General features: G+C 44.3%; 1 protein-coding gene across 1 annotated transcript; it reads left to right on the top strand.

Annotated features, from left to right (window-relative positions):
* Positions 1-288: 288 nt before the first annotated feature.
* On the top strand, positions 289-2,106 carry LOC121585622 (sclerostin domain-containing protein 1-like). The gene is made up of 2 exons (XM_041901945.2): positions 289-628; positions 1,043-2,106. Exons 1-2 carry the CDS (start codon positions 433-435, stop codon positions 1,516-1,518), a joined length of 672 nt encoding a protein of 223 aa, XP_041757879.2. The 5' UTR covers positions 289-432; the 3' UTR covers positions 1,519-2,106.
* The last annotated feature ends 19,177 nt before the right edge of the window (positions 2,107-21,283 follow it).

The following is a 21,283-nucleotide window of genomic DNA, read 5'->3' as shown; positions in this document are numbered from 1 at the left end:
ATCCCCACCCCCCCTGTTTTCCCCATCCACCCCAACCCCCTGTTTCCCCATCCACCCCACCCCCCGTTTCCCCATCCATAGGGGACAGCAACATTCATCAAACTATATTGACAGAAATATATATTAATTGTCTGTGTTGAATGACTGGTAGGTAGCCTTTACATATTACTTGGAGGAGTACACAAGCTGTAAAAATAAAACCGCATTGCCCTTTGCTTCAGTGGGCGTAGCTATGCGTGAAAAGGCCTAGTTCATTCATAAAATGTACGCACTACATGCGCACTGTGTTGTCCCAAAACAAGGGGTCGGGTATATAAGCGACTGAACGACAAGTAACATCATAACGACACCATTCCTCACTTAGACCGCGGAACTTACATTCCCTCACTCTCTACCGACCTGCCTGCCGAGTGGCTACCGAGAGTTGCAGAGATGCTTCTTACCACGAGTGTGTACCAGCTCGCGCTCTTCTGCCTTCTTATAAGTAGTTGTCAAGCTGTCAAGAACGGCGCCACGGAAAACTTAAACGCTCAGTTGATCAGTATGGTCCAGGATACACCGAGTAGTAATGTATCAATGAATCAAGCACGCAACGGAGGAAGGCGTTTGACCAGCGCTGCGCGGAAAGGTGAATTGCATTTTTATGCGCATATCAGATTTATTGATTCGACGATTCATACAGATTAATTGTACTCACCGGTCCTGACAGTTGGAATTATTTAATTCCTTATGTAGGCAAATTTTTCATAGACATGAATGGGAATAAATGAAAATTAAAATCATAAACTTGTGTTTGAATGGCAGAAAGTTCAAGCATTTGGAATTGTGTTGGACCTCTTGTCAACTCATGCTGCACATTCAAATTATATTGATAATGCCACAGTTCCTGTCAAAACGAATCTTTATGAGCAGCAAATGGAATAATCCCAAAGTGCAAACTCCAAACTAAATCAAATGCAAGTATTTACAATGTCAAATAGATAATGCCATGCAATATGTATCTGACAGAAGGTAACATTCTCTCCTCCCCTCTACATCACAGAGCAGGGCCAGGCACAGAGCCAGGTGGGCTGCAGAGAGCTGCGTTCCACCAAGTACATCTCAGATGGTCAGTGCACCAGCCTGAACCCGGTCAAGGAGCTGGTTTGTGCTGGGGAGTGTCTCCCCTCCCACCTGCTGCCCAACTGGATCGGTTCAGGCCCCGGCTACACCGGGAAGTTCTGGAGCCGGCGGGAGGCCCAGGAGTGGCGCTGCGTCATCGACCGGACCCGGACCCAGCGCATCAGCCTGCAGTGTCAGGACGGAAGCTCCAGGACCTACAAGATCACAGTGGTTACTTCCTGCAAGTGTAAACGCTACTCCAGACAGAACAATGACTCTGGGAATGGGAAGTCAGAGGTGGAGGTGGGGCAGGCCCAGGGCCAGGCCTCCACACTCCAGAGGAGGAAGGGAAAGGAAGGGAAGAATGGACGTTCTGGGCAGGAGGACTGGGTGGAAGAACAGCCTAAAAAATACTGAACTGAGCCCTCTGGTCAGGGGGGTTCTGTACACCTCTGAGGGGATGGAAGGTCTATCTGTGGCCCCACTTCAGAAACAACTTCAACACCAACAGACACTAGTTTTGTTTAGAAGGCATCAATGTGTTCGCTGTGTTTAATGCAGCTATATGGAGGAGGCTATGGAATGATTCCTCAGACAGTGCAACTGGTTTGCCAAATATTGACTACTGTGGATGTGTTTGTGAATGTATGTGTTTTTGTATGTGATAGAATGAGACTAGTTCAAATCGCACAAGAACTGCATTTGACAACGTAAGATGAGGTGTTCTCTCAACAGCTGAATATGTTGTCCAAATAATAATGTTTAGATTAACAGAAAATGGCATAGTATGTATATAAATAGTGATTCTATACTCTGGGTTACTTTTCAAAGTATGTAAAGGATTACTATGACAATGTAATATATCTTTGTACGGGGATAGCTGAACTTAATAGAAATAAGTTCATGTTTTTATATATTTGCTAGATTCCATGTAATTACTTTCGGGACAAATTGTGTCTCAAATTATTTGCCTTTGGATAATGAAATAAATAGTGCCTACCATGATTAGATCACTGATTGAATATTAATAATGACTTTCTTTAATAATTAATATAATAATATGTTTTTTACTTGTCAATAAATTGTGCTTTAATCATTAGTAATTAAATGCTTTGAGCATAAGGCCACAGACAGAGGAGCTATAACTTCACAGGGAATAGGAAGTCAGGAACAACAGAAGCATTAGCCAGTGATGAAATGTTCTGTTGAGTCTAATACAAACTCTACTCTGTGCAGGAATCCCCTCTCCTCCAGGCTGTTGGGCCTGTTCCAGTTAGTGGCTAGATGTTAACATACATGATTGTATCAGATATCCCTTCATTGTATCACCGTGAAAGATATGTATTTGGTACTTGCAGTGCAAGTACTACGGGGAAGTTACACTTTCCTCAAAGAGCATTGGGAACGCTTGATATTTGTAGTTAGGGGATGACAGCTCATTTTGGTATTAGGACAGAGTGGTTCTAAACCGGACAGTACCAGAGTGGTGTGTTCCATCAGGGAGAAGGATAGGAAAATCATGTCTGTGAATCTCAGAGCGGAGCTTGCGTCATTGACACAATAATACAAGGCTTGTAAAACCTCCTCTCTGTAATTATCCCTGACTACATATTCTCCTCCTTAGTAGCAGTGATGCTGTAGGACCACCTAGCTTTATTTATTACCATAACTACCACAAACACGCTGTAAGAAACGCATTTCAACTCGTATGTGCAAAGTCAATCTGCAATCACATTTCTCTCTCTCTCTCTCTCTCTCTCTCTCTCTCTCTCTCTCTCTCTCTCTCTCTCTCTCTCTCTCTCTCTCTCTCTCTCTCTCACTTCAATATACTTTATTGACATGGAAAGTAAAACACTTACATTGTAAAAGTAAACATATGACAACGATGGTCAAAGACAGGAATATACTAGACTGTTAGTAATAATAGGCAAATATGAATAATCACACTATATTTTTCACTAGCTGTCCCTCAGGTTTTGGTAGGAGGCCACAGCATTTTGGTTTTTCACGAAGTATGTATTTAAGATTATCTTTATAATTTAGGTTTTCAAATTCTTCGTATTGTTTTATAATTTTGGGGAAGAATGTATTTCTTATGTCAGAATATCTGTCACAATTTGACAGAAAATGCAGCTCTGTCTATAACTCTTCATGGGGGCAGAATGAGCACACTGAGTCTGTACATAGTATCAGTCAAAGTGGTCAGATAGTCTGTCACTGTGTACTGTCTGTTTAGAGCCAAATACAGTGGTGAAAAAAAGTATTTAGTCAGCCACCAATTGTGCAAGTTCTCCCACTTAAAAAGATGAGAGAGGCCTGTAATTTTCATCATAGGTACAGGTCAAATATGACAGACAAAATGAGAAAAAAAATCCAGAAAATCACATTGTAGGATTTTTTATGAATTTATTTGCAAATTATTGTGGAAAATAAGTATTTGGTCAATAACAAAAGTTTCTCAATACTTTGTTATATACCCTTTGTTGGCAATGACACAGGTCAAACATTTTCTGTAAGTCTTCACAAGGTTTTCACACACTGTTGCTGGTATTTTGGCCCATTCCTCCATGCAGATCTCCTCTAGAGCAGTGATGTTTTGGGGCTGTCGCTGGGCAACACAGACTTTCAACTCCCTCCAAAGATTTTCTATGGGGTTGAGATCTGGAGACTGGCTAGGCCACTCCAGGACCTTGAAATGCTTCTTACGAAGCCACTCCTTCGTTGCCCGGGCGGTGTGTTTGGGATCATTGTCATGCTGAAAGACCCAGCCACGTTTCATATTCAATGCCCTTGCTGATGGAAGGAGGTTTTCACTCAAAATCTCACGATACATGGCCCCATTCATTCTTTCCTTTACACGGATCAGTCGTCCTGGTCCCTTTGCAGAAAAACAGCCCCAAAGCATGATGTTTCCACCCCCATGCTTCACAGTAGGTATGGTGTTCTTTGGATGTAACTCAGCATTCTTTATCCTCCAAACACGACGAGTTGAGTTTTTACCAAAAAGTTATATTTTGGTTTCATCTGACCATATGACATTCTCCCAATCCTCTTCTGGATCATCCAAATGCACTCTAGCAAACTTCAGATGGGCCTGGACATGTACTGGCTTAAGCAGGGGGACACGTCTGGCACTGCAGGATTTGAGTCCCTGGCGGCGTAGTGTGTTACTGATGGTAGGCTTTGTTACTTTGGTCCCAGCTCTCTGCAGGTCATTCACTAGGTCCCCCCGTGTGGTTCTGGAAGTTTTGCTCACCGTTCTTGTGATCATTTTGACCCCACGGGGTGAGATCTTGCGTGGAGCCCCAGATCGAGGGAGATTATCAGTGGTCTTGTATGTCTTCCATTTCCTAATAATTGCTCCCACAGTTGATTTCTTCAAACCAAGCTGCTTACCTATTGCAGATTCAGTCTTCCCAGCCTGCTGCAGGTCTACAATTTTGTTTCTGGTGTCCTTTGACAGCTCTTTGGTCTTGGCCATAGTGGAGTTTGGAGTGTGACTGTTTGAGGTTGTGGACAGGTGTCTTTTATACTGATAACAAGTTCAAACAGGTGCCATTAATACAGGTAACGAGTGGAGGACAAAGGAGCCTCTTAAAGAAGAAGTTACAGGTCTGTGAGAGCCAGAAATCTTGCTTGTTTGTAGGTGACCAAATACTTATTTTCCACCAAATTTGCAAATAAATTCATTAAAAATCCTACAATGTGATTTTCTGGAAAAAAAATCTCAATTTGTCTGTCATAGTTGACGTGTACCTATGATGAAAACTACAGGCCTCTCTCATCTTTTTAAGTGGGAGAACTTGCACAATTGGTGGCTGACTAAATACTTTTTTTCCCCACTGTAGAATTGATATTTACTTAGATTTTTTGTTGTGCCTTTCCAAGAGGTGATATATTTTTATTTTTGCTTTGGGTTAATTTGGTTGGGTCAGATTTTCTGAGTGCTGTCCTGAGGCTTTGTTTTGTTAAATATTCCGTCAGTACCACAGGCCTTTCTGGGTTGCAGGGTCTATAGTTTTTACAGTAGTTATTTTTCTGTTATTGGGGAATCCAAAGGGTTCTGATTGTCTTTACTGGCTAATTCAAGAATTTGCAGTTTTTCATATATTTATTTTTGTTCCAAATTCATCTTAATATTTCTATATACACTAATTCTTCAAAGTGAGTGTTCCATAGGTCACCATTTTGGATTGCTAATTCTTCTATGTGTGGTTTGCTTAGGGAGTTACACTTTTCCCAGAAGTTGTTTGAATCAATGGATTCCTCAATTTCATTAAGTTGGTGTCTGATGTATTGTCCATTCTTTGTTCTGAGAGTCTTTTCGGATTATTTTAGGGTTGCCCAATACTGAAGGCACATATCCTGGTTGTCTGGTTTTCTATGTTTTTGGTTGGATAGATTCCAAAATTTTTTTGTTATAGATTTGCAATCATAATCAAACCGTTTGTCTTTAAAAAAAATGTTTTTAGGTGTCTTTTTTTAATTGGATAATGATGTCAATTTGTAAAACAAACAAAAAAAATCATTCTTGTTTTGTACAGCCAAATGTACACCTTCCTTATTGTAATGATATGTGTGGGCCAGAAAGTTGTCTAGGAGAGATTTTTCGTTTTTCGATTGCCAATTGCTTTCTGGTAGTTTTCCATACTATTCCTAGTCTATCTATAGGACTGATTGGTCTTGTGTAATTTACTGGGCTCTTTTCCCTTGTGGTTTGTTTCTGCCCTTTTTAGATATGCTGTAAGTTTTCTATGGTCTGATAGTGGTGTTAGTGGGCTGACTGTGAATGCTCTGAAAGACACTGGATCTAAGTCTGTGATTACATAATCTACAGTACCAAGAGGTGAGTTGTATGCATACCTCCCAAATGAGTCCCTTCGTTGCCTTCCATTGACTATGTACAGACCCAGCGTAGTTGGTCCCCATTTCTGTTGTTGTTTTTATCAAAGTTCTTCCTGGGGTGATATGAGGGCAGAGGAATGCTGAGGTTTGTAGTTATGTGTTTGTCTCTCTGTGTGCTAATGGTATCGGGCTCTTCTCCAGTCCTAGCAATAAGATCACCACAGATCAGAACATTTCCCTGGGCCTGGAAATTATTGATCTCTTTCTCTCTCTCTCTCTCTCTCTCTCTCTCTCTCTCTCTCTCTCTCTCTCTCTCTCTCTCTCTCTCTCTCTCTCTCTCTCTCTCTCTCTCTCTCTCTCTCTCTATGTCTCTGTCTCTCATCTTGAAGCATGCAATTTGTTACTTATACCCTGTCATCACATCCTAGCCTACTAGTGTTTCAATCTCCGCACTGTTGGCCCCACCACCACCACCACCACCACCACCTCTCCCTCTCTCTCTCTCTCGCTCTCTCTCTCTCTCCCTCTCTCTCTCTCTCTCTCTCTCTCTCTCTCTCTCTCTCTCTCTCTCTCTCTCTCGGACCATGAACTATCCCACAATCTCATAATTACATGCTTATGGAAGCACTTCTGAGGCTCAGCCTTGTAATCTTGTAATACTTGACTTGGACAGAATTCCACATCCTGTCGTAGCCTGATGTCTCACACTGATAGAACTGCATTAAATGCTTTCCCAGGAAATGTGACTCACCTTTCTACTTTTTACCTGCAGAACCTATACCTGACGAACCAGGGTCATTTTCATTAGGCACCAGAAATAACAGGGACTAAATCAGGGAGGGACTTTTTCCATTTCAAAACATAAAAAAATGTAAATGTTTATATGGTGTGCCCTACTGAACTCAACCAGGGGGTTGATATGATGTGAGGGGGTAGGTGGTGACCTTCGTGGGCGTCGGAACTGAACTGAACTATGTCCATCTCGTTCCATGTGGTAACGATCCACTATAATGAGGCCCAATTCATCATAAGATAATTTTCTGCTTTTACCAGGCTGGCTGCCAAACCAGTTTCTCTCAGAGCCAGTGCCACTACAGGGCTAATCCTCCCCATCACCAATAGAATACATGGGGATACATGGCCTAGCAGCACTCATGATCTGACACTGATGGGAAAAATTATCAGCACCAGCAAGCAGCCACACTCCATCGATCCATCTCATCACAACCAAACATTGCACCCCTTTTGCACAGCATAGAGCATATTGGTCATAGTCTAAATAAAATGACAATGTCTGCTTCCGAAAAATGCCAGCCTATTCCCACTATACTATGTCTGCTTCCGGAATGGCACCCCTGTTTATAGTAGCTAGTGCACAACATTTGGCCAGAGCCTTGTAGATGGACGGTGAGCCGGGCGGTCTCCATGTGTGTTCTGATTCTGAAACCAATAGCCAGGGTGTCAGGAGACGGATGCCTAATTCTCAGAGAGAGAGGAGTTTAATCACTGCGATGCACACACGCACACACAGACACACAGACACACACACACACACACACACACACACACACACCTGGTTCTCATTCCTGCAGGATGTTATATCCAGACCTTACAGAATTTGCCAAGCTAGACAAAGACAGTCTGTGCTTGGTAGACTACGGACAAGCCCAGTGGAGGTCCCTGGATTTCTGTTTCTAATTGATTCAATTATAAAACTGAAATTTCAGTTCGTTTCTGCTGGATAGTACATTGGTGGAATATACAGTGGCAGTTGAGCTCATATGTAAATTGAGGAGAAAAGCCAGTGTCCAAATCGACTTGAAGCCAGAGCTTAGAAGCGCAAATGCTGCTTTCATTTTTTAAATATATATTCTTACATTATATGAGTGGTTTATCCATGCTGTGATATCTTGTTCTATCGCTTGCCCTCCACTTCCATACCTCCCCCCCTCTCTTTCTCCTCTTCTCCCTCTATCGCTCAGAATTCATAATTTTTTCACATCTGTCTGACATTATTGCCTTTGGCCTGATTACCGGGACAACTACTACAATTTAACCCTTTGAGGATCTGAGTAGAAGCCCAACCCCTAACACTGGGATTATCCAAAATACACTGAAACAGGTATTTAATCAATTCACATTCATATCTCACTCTATAATCAATGCTAAATAATGTTCAATACATAACACATTCCAATATCTCAGGAAATAATATCACAAACATATGTTAGGAAAATACAGATCAACATAGAACATTCAAATTAATGAGCGGTGAGCGCAAGCACCTGCTGGATATCTAATACGCACATGACTGGCGCACGCCCTCCAAACAAAGATAGTCTATTTATTGACAAGATAGTCATGTGACCGCTCTAATAATGGAAATACATGTCCTCAAGATGGAAGGCAGTGGGAGGAGGCGAGATCACGTGGAACTATTCTAGCGAATGAGAGGGCAGAAAGCGTGTGAAGACATATTGAGATCTAGGTCTCGTTTCCAAATGCACCCTGTATAATACAATATAAAATACACTTTAAACACAAATATATATACACACCACAGGACGTTGGTGGCACCTTAAATGGGGAGGACGGGCTCGTGGTAATGGCTGGAGCGGAATTAGTGGAATGGTATCAAATTCATCAAACACATGGTTTCCTGTTCCAGCCATTTATATGAGCCACCCTCCCCTCAGCAGCCTCCACTGATACACACACATTAGAATACAAAAACACAGTCATGGTAAGCACAAATAAAACATCATGAATCACCCAGAGAAACAGTTACATTCATCCACAAATAAATCCCCAATCAATACTTTAAATTGCCCGAACAGCACTAGAACATCAAGTTCAAATATATTTTGAATTTTGTTCCAGCAATACGGTGATTTAAAACTGAAAGCAGGTTTACCTACTAGCTCGGTGTAGACCCTAGGAACCTCAAGAGTTAACCAATCCTGTGAATGGGTTAGAAAACTCAGCTGTCTATACTTCAACAGCAAAGTTAGATTAGACAAGTTTATGAAGTAGTATCAAATTTGTCACCTGTAACAAAACGAAGGGCACTATGGTAGATGGCATCCAAAGGTTTAAGAGTTAGCAGCTCCACTTTGATAAATAATATCACCATAATCAATAACAGATAAAAAGTTTGACTGAATAATCTGCTTCCTACTGCTTAGAGAAAGGCACAATCTTTTTCTGTAGAAAAATACAACTTTAAATCTTAGCTTCTTAACCAGCTCATCTATATGTTTTTTAAATGTCAAATCCATATAAATCCAAATGCCTAAGTATTTATATGCGCGAACATGTTCGATTAGAGAACCATCTAATGAGTGAACATGTGAAACATTCTTAAGAGAGTTTAAAAACAACATATATGTCGTTTTGCCCGTATTAAGCACAAGTTTTAAATCAGCAAGGGATTCCTGCATAGCTATCAAATCTGGCTGTAGTTTTGACACAGCCAGATCAACAGTCGGGGCAATAGCATACATAATAGTATCATCTGGCACATAGATGAAGTTTACAATTTTTAACAGATTGACCAATGGTGTTTACATAAATAGTGAAGAGAACAGGTCCCAAAATCGACCCCTGTGGTACGCCTTTCTGTACCTCAAGAAATTCAGACTTAACCCCATCCATCACGATGGCCTGAGTTCTGTCACTAAAATAATCATGAAACCAAGAACAGGCGTCAGAGCTCAGTCCTATAGAGGACAACTTATTCAATAAAATACTGTGATCAACAGTATCAAAAGCTTTTGACAGGTCCACAAACAAAGTACATTTCATTTTAGCGTCTAAAGCATTGACAAGATCATTAACAACTAAAGTGGTTACTGTAATAGGGCTATGCCCCGGCCTAAACCCTGATTGATTTACATTCAAAATACATTTTTCAGATAAAAAATAGCAAAGTTGTACATTTACCAAGGATTCAAGACTCTTAGCTAGACAAGAAAGCCTTGAAATGGGACGATAATTATTAAGATCACTACTATCCCTGCCCTTATGGAGTGGCAGCACAAGAGCTGATTTCCATACTTTTTGATTTCCTGAAAGTAATGTTAAATAAAAAATTTGGTTATTGAGCCAACAATGATGGGCGCTGCACACTTAAGCAGACCAGGATCCAATTGGTCGGCCCCTGTGGATTTCTTGTCTATTGCTAGCAAAGCATCCAGGACTTATTTTTCTGTAACTAGCCTAAAAGAAAAGCTTTGACTATCATTTCCCTGATCATTCAGCGAGTTTCCCCTATCAGCATCTAGCCCAATATCATTGTGAATAGGTTTAGAAATTCTTTCAAAGAGATAGCCCGCTGAAATAAAATGGTTATTAAATGCATCAATGATGGCATTTTTTCCCGTAATGAGGCCAGTGTCTGAATTAATTTGTTGTGGCAGAGAGGAGGAAGTAGAACCCTTCAGTGATTTGACAGTTTTCCAGAATTTAGAATTTAGCAGAAGAACAGGCCTTAGAGATAGATAGAGGACTCATCTTTGTATCTGTGCCATTATAGCATCTGTGACAGCATGGGCAGCGCCATTGAGTCTATCTCCATTTTAAAGTAGTATATTTTTCTTCTTCATTGGCTGATTGCTCCCAACTCATAGGAATTCCTACCCAGTTGAATAGTTTAAAATGGTGGAAACCCTCAATGGCAATGTCCATTCTAAAATAGGTTTTATCCATGATGAGTCCTCTATCTATCTCTATGAAAACAGGCACAACTCATTTTTTTGGACATTTTAGACATTTAGCAGACGCTCTTATCCAGAGCGACTTACAGTTAGTGCATTCATCTTAAGATAGCTAGGTGGGACAACCACATACCACAGGCATAGAAAGTGCATTTTCCCTCAATAACGTAGCTATCAGTATTTCAGGTTTGATTTCATACAACACAATGCTGCTAACAGTTGAACAAGGATTACTGTACTAGTTGGACAGACATCTGTCACTACAAATTCAGTGTTCTGCACTGACTGTAGCCATGTAGCCAATCACTGAAGGCTTGTTATTGTTGGAGCCGCCTGCAAAAGTCAAAATCGTTAATAGGCCTTATTCCTCTACAAGTATTCCGTAGGTAAAATGGACCATGGTAGACACTGTACTTCCTGCCTACTTAGATAGACGTTAGTATTGGCTGGCTGGCTAGCGCCTTGGGACGATTGTAAAGCCATTCATTTGGAAAGGGAAAATAAACAGAGGCAAGGAGAGAGAGAGGGAGAGGAGAGAGAGGAGAGAGAGGGGGAGAGAGAGAGGGAGAGGAGAGAGAGGGGGAGAGAGAGAGAGAGAGAGAGGGGAGAGAGAGAGGGAGAGGGAGAGGAGAGAGGAGAGGAGAGAGAGAGGAGAGAGAGGGGGAGAGAGAGAGGGAGAGGAGAGAGGGAGAGGGAGAGGAGAGAAGGGAGAGAGAGAGGGAGAGGGAGAGGAGAGAGAGGATAGAGAGGGGGAGAGAGAGAGAGAGAGAGGGAGAGAGAGAGGGAGAGGAGAGAGAGGAGAGAGAGGGGGAGAGAGAGAGGGAGAGGATTGAGAGAGGAGAGAGAGGGGAGAGGAGAGAGAGAGGAGAGAGAGAGGAGAGAGAGGGAGAGGAGAGAGAGAGAGGGAGAGGAGAGAAAGGAGAGATCATTAGGTTTGAGTGATAGAGGAAGCGAAGTTATCGTGCCAAGAGCAAGCAAGCACTAGCAGTATACTGTTCCTTGAGATAGAGTAAAGGCCTAGCTTGGATTTCAGGTCCATCTGCTGAACAGAACACACACACACACACACACACTAAGAGGACTGTGGTGAAAAATCAAATATCTCAGATTCAGAGTTACACCCTTTCAGAACCGATTATCATATTTACCTCGGCTGGCCCTTTTAACTCCAGGCAGTCTGCTCTCTGGTCCTGGTGTTGAAATGGATATCCTGATATACTCCAATATAACGTTTTTTTTTAGGTTGCCGAAATGCCACGTGCATCCACTTATATCAGTGCATTCGTAACAACCTAACCATTACGAAACGTATATTCGATCAAATAAGCCTCATGTAGCAAATGAGCAATTAAATGTTTTGTTGACCAAATTCAACACTCTCTCATTGACCTCCATGCAAATATTCCTCACTTCGTGGGCTTATTTTCATGGACAAATTTCGGGGGGAGTAAAACCTCTCACTTCACCTCTTCCTCACTGCTCAAAATCAGTCCACAAATAATCTGTGGTCTTGATTAGCCTAGGTCGACGATACAATGTAACTTGAAACTCTACTACAATGTTAATATTTCTACTCAAGTGTGATATTTTGTATAACAAATGTAGAACATGATTAGCAGTAGGAACATACTTGAAAACGCTACCATGATAACTAAACATTTAGCAAAGATTAGCAAACTGTGTTTGGCACCAAATATGAGGAAAATCAATTGAGTCAGATGTCGGAGGTGACGTCACAAATTGATATAGGCCTACTTAAAATGAATTGATGTCCTCTATTTGTGGACTGGATTTAGTACCTGGCAGAGTCGGCCAGGGGATATTCATATGTTCAAACCTCAACCCAAAGTCTATAAAATATTCACAGTGTTCTCGTCCTAAGAAGATTTTTCATCATTATCCTCACAACGTCGCTAGACAGCTCTCATTCGTTTCTATAAATGCTTTTATTTCAAGTCTTTTTCCTTTTCTCGTCATTGGCACCTGTAGGATTTTCCCTCATTAGTGAGAAGTGTTGGTTTTGTCACCTCATCTGAAGAGATGGCCATTTTAGTTTGGTAATGACATGGCACAGTAACTGGCAGCAATACTGAGAGAAATAAATGTCACACGCATGAAGAGTTATTTTGGCCTCAGTATAACTGTTGAATGAGAGTGAAAGTGTGTGTGTATGTGTGTGTGCCTGATAAAGAGAGGGTACTTTGCACAGAGGCCCTTCATGGGTACTCATGTCCATATCTTCAGCTTGTTCCTCTTACCTGACAGAGAGCGTAAGATCTCTGACCCTCGAGAGCTTGGGGACCGCTTCAGGACATCTACAGAGAGATATCAACAGTGAGAGTGGGTCTGGGTAGTGCTAACCTGAGTATGCTCTTAACACCCTTACAAATCAGAGCTGACAGGACGACAAAGAGACACCTGATCGGGTCACATGACAGACTGATTTAAGGCTCAAGAGTACAGTAACATTCTCATGATCCCAGTGGATGGTTGATAGGTTACCATAGAAATAGGATGACTACTATAATGGACATTCCCAGTCAAGTCAACGTTTTGTCATTTTTCTAGTTCAGTTATAGTTCAGCCCCTCACCATGACATAGACACCAGATGGGTAAATAAAGAAAGTTCCTAAATGTGAACACTATAAATATTTATAATCATGATTGTGGTGAAAATGCAGTTAAGCGATCCTGACAGTCAGGTTATATGATGTTGTTTCTCCAGCCATACTGTAGTGTAGGTGTTAACTTTGATTAATGTGAGTCAACAGTCCACTGTCGGCTAGAGCTGATGGCAGACATCGCCACCTTGTTAAATTTTAACCTATATTTAATTAGGCAAGTCAGTTAAGAACAAATTCTTATTACAATGACGGCCTACACCGGCCAAACCCGGCCGACGGTGGGCCAATTGTGCGCCGCCCTATGGGACTCCCAATCACGTCCGGTTGTGATACAGCTTGGAAACAAACCAGGGGGTCTGTAGTGACGCCTCAAGCACTGAGATGCAGTACCTTAGACCGCTGCGCCACTCGGGAGCCCATGGGGTAGGGTAGCTGTGATGTGTATTGTGTAGTATACATTTATGCTGTTGAAATACCACTTGGAGGAGCGATTCAGCATTTTACTCTCAGCCTGTGGTCCCGTCTCTCTCATCTCTCTCTCTCTCTCTCTCTCTCTCTCTCTCTCTCTCTGTCTTCCCAAGTGAGCTAGTCTGTGTTGTCCCAGGTGTGCCATGAAAATCAAGCCTATCATGTCATCAGCTGCAGAAGGCAAAGAGTTTGTTTGTGCCACGGAGTGTGTGTGTCACCAAGCTTTGTTGCCAGGATGATGACGATGATAAGCATTTCCTCCTCCTGGTGAGTGCTCATCAGTCATCGCCAGGGGAGATCACTGGGTTCTACTTGGGTGGGCCGGCTGGGGAGTATACTCAGGACATCTGCAGCCACATAACTGAGAATGAGCCAGTCCAGGAGGACATCAGCAGCCACATAACTGAGACTGACCCAGTCCAGGAGGGGTAGTCTCACTGGACTTCTTTCTTTCCCTTTCTGGGAACTCCTTCTCTCTTTCATCCTCTCTCTCTCTCTCTCTCTCTCTCTCTCTCTCTCTCTCTCTCTCTCTCTCTCTCTCTCTCTCTCTCTCTCTCTCTCTCTCTCTCTCTCTCTCTCTCTCTCTCTCTCTCTCTCTCTCTCTCTCCCTCTGAAATCAAACTCTTGACCTGATCCCGATATGTACCGATTAAGATCTGTGGAAAATCAATTCATCTCGTAATGTAACATATTGATCCAAAAATAAAGTACTGTACACACACTGGAAGTGAACATAAAATAATGTGTTCTCTCCACATGCGAAAGTCACTTTTTCATCCTCTGGAAAAGTTTGATTAGAAAAACAACAAAGCGTTAGAGAGAGAAACAGACCCTGAGGCAGCAAGCTTCCTGGTTCTTAGTCAACATGGCTCCTTAAGAACTACTCTCTAATCACTGAAAATGTATTCAACCATAATCTGATTAAACAAGCTATTTTGTTAAGTCAAGCTTGGACGAAACATGACAGATTAGCGTAGCATGGCTCATAGCCAACAGGACAGGGGCTGTAGCACTAAGAGGTACAGAAGATTGACGAGAGAGAGGGTAACTTTAGGGTAAACTCACTAGCTCACGTAGCACAAAAAAACTACAACCTGATGCTTCATGATGAGTTGCATTGGCTTTTAGGACTCCTATGGAAAATTGATATTTGATATGAATTAATCTAATGTATATATCATATCCACAATCCTACCTACCATAAACTATGATTCCTTAAAGTATGTAACATTTTAATTCAATTATTATAATTCAATATTTTATAATGACATCATGTCTAGAATGACAATTACCTATCGAAACAGTCGTAGTGAACTCTACACTGACTTCTACACTGGGTACTGTACATGTAACAGAGGTGATTCGGTGTGCTACTCTCGCATGATGAGTAATCTTGTCTGAGATCTGAAGACTTGCGACAGCTCCCCGAACTAACACCTAGGCTTTAGCTCAGCGGGCTAACACCATGTATTGGCAGCCAACCCAGGTTCAAACTCAGTCGGTAGCATAAAGTAGGAGGAAAAACGCCTGAGATTATGAAAAATGCAGTAGCTACACATGATGGTGACTGTATCAGAATAAATTTCAATCAACTATTAAGACAAGCCTTTCTATTAATCTGTTTTAGAATGTTACGTGCGCCCCTCTCTTCCTCTCTCTCTTCCCCTCTCTCTCTCTCTCTCTCTCTCTCTCTCTCTCTCTCTCTCTCTCTCTCTATGTAATAAGCATTTCTCACAGCTTTACTGTGAAACCTGTTGATGTCACTGTGCAGGAGCACTTTAGCCATGAGCTCAGGCCCCATAATCACTGATGATGAAACTAGGGAAGTGCTATATTGCACACGAGACTGTGCTATTATGACAGACACCTGATCCTGAAAGACAGGAAGTAGAAAGAATGATGCTATTTGTTCCTCGTTATGTATTATGTGACTAGAGATGAATACACAACAACCACCTGACACTCCTGCTCCTCTATGGATGACTTCATGCTGCTGAATGCACCATGATCCATGCTCAGAAATGACAGAGAACAGGAGTGGTAGCACTAATGTACACTCTACTGTAGTGTACACTAATCTCAACCTGGTATAGCTGAAGGAAGAAGGGCCTCACCTCTTGAGAGATGGGTTCCTCTCAAGGTTTCTTCCTTCTAGGGAAGTTTTCCGTGTCATTGTGTTTCTGTTAGCGTTTTGGGATCTAGTCCAATGCTAGTGATGTGAACAGACACTTAATATCTCTGTGGGTGATTGACAAAGCTCCACAGACCAACGCTGTGTGTATAAAATAGTTTAGTGGGGAGTGTGAGTGTGTCACGATCGTCTGAGGAAACGGACCAATACGCAGCGCGTGGAGTGAACATGATGACTTTTAATTAGAAAAGCACGTCAATACAAAACAAAAGACGAAAGTGAAGTCCAACAGTAACAAAGACTAAACTTGGAACAAAAACCCACAAAACCCAGGTGAAACCACACAGTTTAAATATGGCTCCCAATCAGAGATAACGAGCCGACAGCTGACACTCGTTACCTCCGATTGGGAGTCATATGACTAATCAACAACAAAACCAAACATAGAAATGAACAACTAGATCCAACATAGACATGCACCCAAACAAAGAAAAATGAACAACCCTGGCTCAAAATCAAAGTCCATGGAGCCAGAGTGTCACAGTACCCCCCCCTAAAGGTGCGAACTCCGGGCGCACCAGCATACAGTCTAGGGGAGGGTCTGGGTGGGCGTCTGTCCATGGTGGCGGCTCTGGCCCAGGTCGTGGTCCCCACCCCACCTTAGTCACTATCCGCTTCCGTAGCCCCCTCCACATGACCACCCCCCAACTAAACCCCACTGGATTAAGGGGCGGCACCGGACTAAGGGGCAGCACCGGACTAAGGGGCAGCTCCGGACTAAGGGACAGTACCTGACTAAGGGGCAGCACCGGCCTGAGGGGCAGCACCGGACTGAATGGCGGATCCTGGCTGGCTGGCTCTGGCGGATCCTGGCTGGACGGCTCTGGCGGATCCTGGCTGGGACGGCTCTGGCGGATCCTGGCTGGCGGAAGGCTCTGGCTGATCCTGTCTGGCAGAAGGCTCTGGCTGATCCTGTCTGGCGGAAAGCTCTGGCTGATCCTGTCTGGCGGAAGGCTCTGGCTGATCCTGTCTGGCGGAAGGCTCTGGCTGATCCTGTCTGGCGGAAGGCTCTGGCTGATCCTGTCTGGCGGAAGGCTCTGGCTGATCCTGTCTGGCGGAAGGCTCTGGCTGATCCTGTCTGGCGGAAGGCTCTGGCTGATCCTGTCTGGCGGAAGGCTCTGGCTGATCCTGTCTGGCGGAAGGCTCTGGCTGCTCCTGTCTGGCGGAGAGCTCTAGCGGCTCCGGTCTGGCGGACGGCTCTGAAGGCTCATGGCAGACGGGCGGCTTTGCAGGCTCAGTACAGACGGGCAGTTCCTGCGGCGCTTGGCAGACGGACAGTTCAGACGGGCGTTGGGCAGACGGGCAGTTCAGACGGCGTTGGGCAGACGGACAGTTCAGGCCCCGTTGGGCAGACGGCAGACTCTGGCCGTCTGAGGCGCATCGTAGGCCTGGTGCGTGGTGCCGGAACAGGAGGTACCGGGCTGAGGACACGCATCTCAGGGCTAGTGCGGGGAGAAGCAACAGGGCATGCTGGACCCTGGGGACGCACCGTAGGCCTGATGCGTGGTGCCGGAACTGGAGGTACCGGGCTGAGGACACGCATCTCAGGGCTAGTGCGGAGAGAAGCAACAGGGCATGCTGGACCCTGGGGACGCACCGTAGGCCTGATGCGTGGTGCCGGAACTGGTGGTCCCGTGCTGAGGACACGCATCTCAGGGCTAGTGCGGGGAGAAGGAACAGGGCATGCTGGACCCTGGGGACGCACCGTAGGCCTGATGCGTGGTGCCGGAACTGGAGGTACCGGGCTGAGGACACGCATCTCAGGGCTAGTGCGGAGAGAAGCAACAGGGCATGCTGGACCCTGGGGACGCACCGTAGGCCTGATGCGTGGTGCCGGAACTGGTGGTCCCGTGCTGAGGACACGCATCTCAGGGCTAGTGCGGGGAGAAGGAACAGGCCGGACCGGGCTGGCGACGCGCACCGTCAGTTTGGTGCGAGTGGCAGGAACAGGCCGGGTCGGGCTGGCGACGCGCACCGTAGACTTGATGCGGGTGGCAGGAACAGGCCGGACCGGGCTGGCGACGCGCACCGTCAGTTTGGTGCGAGTGGCAGGAACAGGCCGGGTCGGGCTGGCGACGCGCACCGTAGACTTGGTGCGGGTGGCAGGAACAGACCGGACCGGGCTGGCGACGCGCACCGTCAGTTTGGTGCGAGTGGCAGGAACAGGCCGGGTCGGGCTGGCGACGCGCACCGTAGACTTGGTGCGGGTGGCAGGAACAGGCCGGGTCGGGCTGGCGACGCGCACCGTAGACTTTGTGCGAGAGGCAGGAACAGGTCGGACCGGGCTGGAGACGCGCACCGTCCCTTTGGTGCGAGGGGCCGTACCAGGCCGGACCGTACTGGGGACACACACCACTGGCTCTACCCCGGGAACTGGAACGGGCCGGACCGGACTGGATACACACCTCAGTCTCTCACGCCGTGCCTCTACATCTCCTTTCCCTCCTTTAACCAGTAGCCCCCGTAACCTGGTGGCCTCTTGAATCGCCCCTTCTCTGCCTCCGTTAGCCCCGTCGTCCAAGCCATGTGCCCCCCAAAAAACTTTTTGGGGTTGCCTCTCGTCCTTCCAACGATGATGGCCCTGCTGACGCCGTTGCTCCTCTCTCGCCAGGGCCTTGATCTTCCCCCAAGGTCCCTTGCCCCCGAGCATGTCCTCCCAGGACCACGATTTGCCCACCTGGGCCATCGCCAGCCTCTCGATCTCCTTACCAGGCGCTTCCTCCCATGTCCAGCTGTCTTGCTCCTGGACACGCTGCTTGGTCCTTCTATGGTGGGTTTTTCTGTCACGAACGTCTGAGGAAACGGACCAATACGCAGCGCGTGGAGTGAACATGATGACTTTTAATTAGAAAAGCACGTCAATACAAAACAAAAGACGAAAGTGAAGTCCAACAGTAACAAAGACTAAACTTGGAACAAAAACCCACAAAACCCAGGTGAAACCACACAGTTTAAATATGGCTCCCAATCAGAGATAACGAGCCGACAGCTGACACTCGTTACCTCCGATTGGGAGTCATATGACTAATCAACAACAAAACCAAACATAGAAATGAACAACTAGATCCAACATAGACATGCACCCAAACAAAGAAAAATGAACAACCCTGGCTCAAAATCAAAGTCCATGGAGCCAGAGTGTCACAGAGTGGTTTAGTGGATGGTAATGGAAAAAATATGTGTCATGGTAAATAATAATTATATTATAGGAAAAGAACACTGCTGTAGATAAATATCTTCTCTATGACAAATTATAACTGCAGCTTTAAAATCCTAAAAATCTGTTTTGAGTTACAGAGAACGCGCTACTACTTTGCCAAATAGCGTTGTGAGCCCAACTGACGGAGTTGGCCTCTTATAGTGAGCATCAGATCCTAATTAGGACCATGCAGAATACATACCTGGGTTCAAATAGTATTTATTTTATTTCAAATCTTTTGAGGCTGCCTTGGAGTACCAGATGTGCAGGGGTTTGTACTTTTGGGGCTATTCCATTGGTTCCATTGTACAAGGCAAGCTCAATCAAGCACGGCTGATGTATTCAAAATAAAACAAAAAGTATTTGAACCCAGGTCTGTGCAAAATAAAGACATAGTGGATTATCTTCCAAAGTCAAGTCATTTGTCAAATTTTTTGATGTAAGATGCGGCTCAAGACTAATGTGTTATAAGGTTGTCTAATGTCTGTTGAAGTGGGTACACCAAAGTAGATTGGTTCCTGTCACTACAAGGCCTTCTAGACTAGAGAGGACGTACAGCAGTGACAAATCACACGTTTGGATTTGACCATTTATAGACTCAATATATGGTTCTGAAGTTCTGCCCCCATATGTATTCCCAGCCCAAACTCCAAAGGATTACATGCAAATAGATTGTTTTTGCAAATCGACATATTATGATTGTCCTCACATACAGTACCAGTCAAATGTTTGGACACACCTACTCATTCAAGGGTTTTTCATTATTTTTACTATTTTCTACATTGTAGAATAATAGTGAAGACATCAAAACTATTTAATAACACATATGGAATCATGTAGTAACCAAAAAAGTGTTAAACAAATCAAAATATATGTTATATTTGAGATTCTTCAAAGTAGCCAACCTTTGCCTTGATGACAGCTTTGCACACTCTTGGCATTCTCTCAACAAGCTTCATGAGGTTGTCACCTGGAATGCATTTCAATTAACAGGTGTGCCTTCTTAAAAGTTAATTTGTGGAATTTCTTTCCTTCTTAATGCGTTTGAGCCAATCAGATGTGTTGTGACAAGGTAAGGGTGTTATACAGAAGATAGCGCTATTTGGTAAAAGACCAAGTCCATATTATGGCAAGAACAGCTCAAATAAGCAAAGAGAAATGACAGTCCATCATTACTTTAAGCCATGAAGATCAGTCAATATGGAACATTTCAAGAACTTTGAACGTTTCTTGAAGTGCAGTCGCAAAAACCATCAAGCGCTATGATGAAACTGGCTCTCATGAGGACCGCCACAGGAAAGGAAGACCCAGAGTTACCTCTGCTGAAGTGGATAAGTTAATTAGAGTTAACTGCACCTCAGATTGCAGCCCAAATAAATAATTCACGGAGTTCAAGTAACAGACACATCTAAACATCAACTGTTCAGAGGAGACCGCGTGAATCAGGCCTTCACGGTCGAATTGCTGCAAAGAAACCACTACTAAAGGACACCAATAAGAAGAAGAGACTTGCTTGGGCCAAGAAACATGAGCAATGGACATTAGACTGGTGGAAATCTGTCCTTTGGTCTGATGAGTGCAAATTTGAGATTTCTGGTTCCAAACGCTGTGTCTTTGTGAGACGCAGAGTAGGTGAACGGATGATCTCCGCATGTGTGGTTCCCACCGTAAAACATGGAGGAGGATGTGTGATGGTGTGGGGGTGCTTTGCTGGTGACACTGTCTGTGATTTATTTAGAATTCAAGGCACACTTAACCAGCATGGCTACCACAGCATTCTGCAGTGATACGCCATCCCATCTGGTTTGCGCTTAGTGGGGCTATCATTTGTTTTTCAACAGGACAATGACCCAAAACACACCTCTAGGCTGTGTAAGGGCTATTTGACCAAGAAGGAGAGTGATGGAGTGCTGCATCAGTTGACCTGACCTCCACAATCACCCGACCTCAACCCAATTGAGATGGTTTGGGATGAGTTGGACGGCAGAGTGAAGGAAAAACAAGTGCTCAGCATATGTGGGAACCCCTTCAAGACATTCCTCATGAAGCTGGATGAGAGAATGCCAAGAGTGTGCAAAGCTGTCATCAAGGCAAAGGGTGGCTACTTTGAAGAATCTCAAATATAAAATATATTTTGAT

Source organism: Coregonus clupeaformis, chromosome 17, assembly GCF_020615455.1.
Source record: "Coregonus clupeaformis isolate EN_2021a chromosome 17, ASM2061545v1, whole genome shotgun sequence".
In the NCBI taxonomy this organism is placed as follows: Eukaryota; Metazoa; Chordata; class Actinopteri; order Salmoniformes; family Salmonidae; genus Coregonus; species Coregonus clupeaformis.
This window is presented reverse-complemented; position numbering and strand designations above follow the sequence as displayed.

Bases quoted from the DNA above. Each gene is read 5' to 3' on its own strand.
- LOC121585622 (XM_041901945.2), top strand. From the start codon at position 433: ATGCTTCTTACCACGAGTGTGTACCAGCTCGCGCTCTTCTGCCTTCTT. The intron at 629-1,042 runs GTGAATTGCATT...TCTACATCACAG, and splicing joins GACCAGCGCTGCGCGGAAAG to AGCAGGGCCAGGCACAGAGC.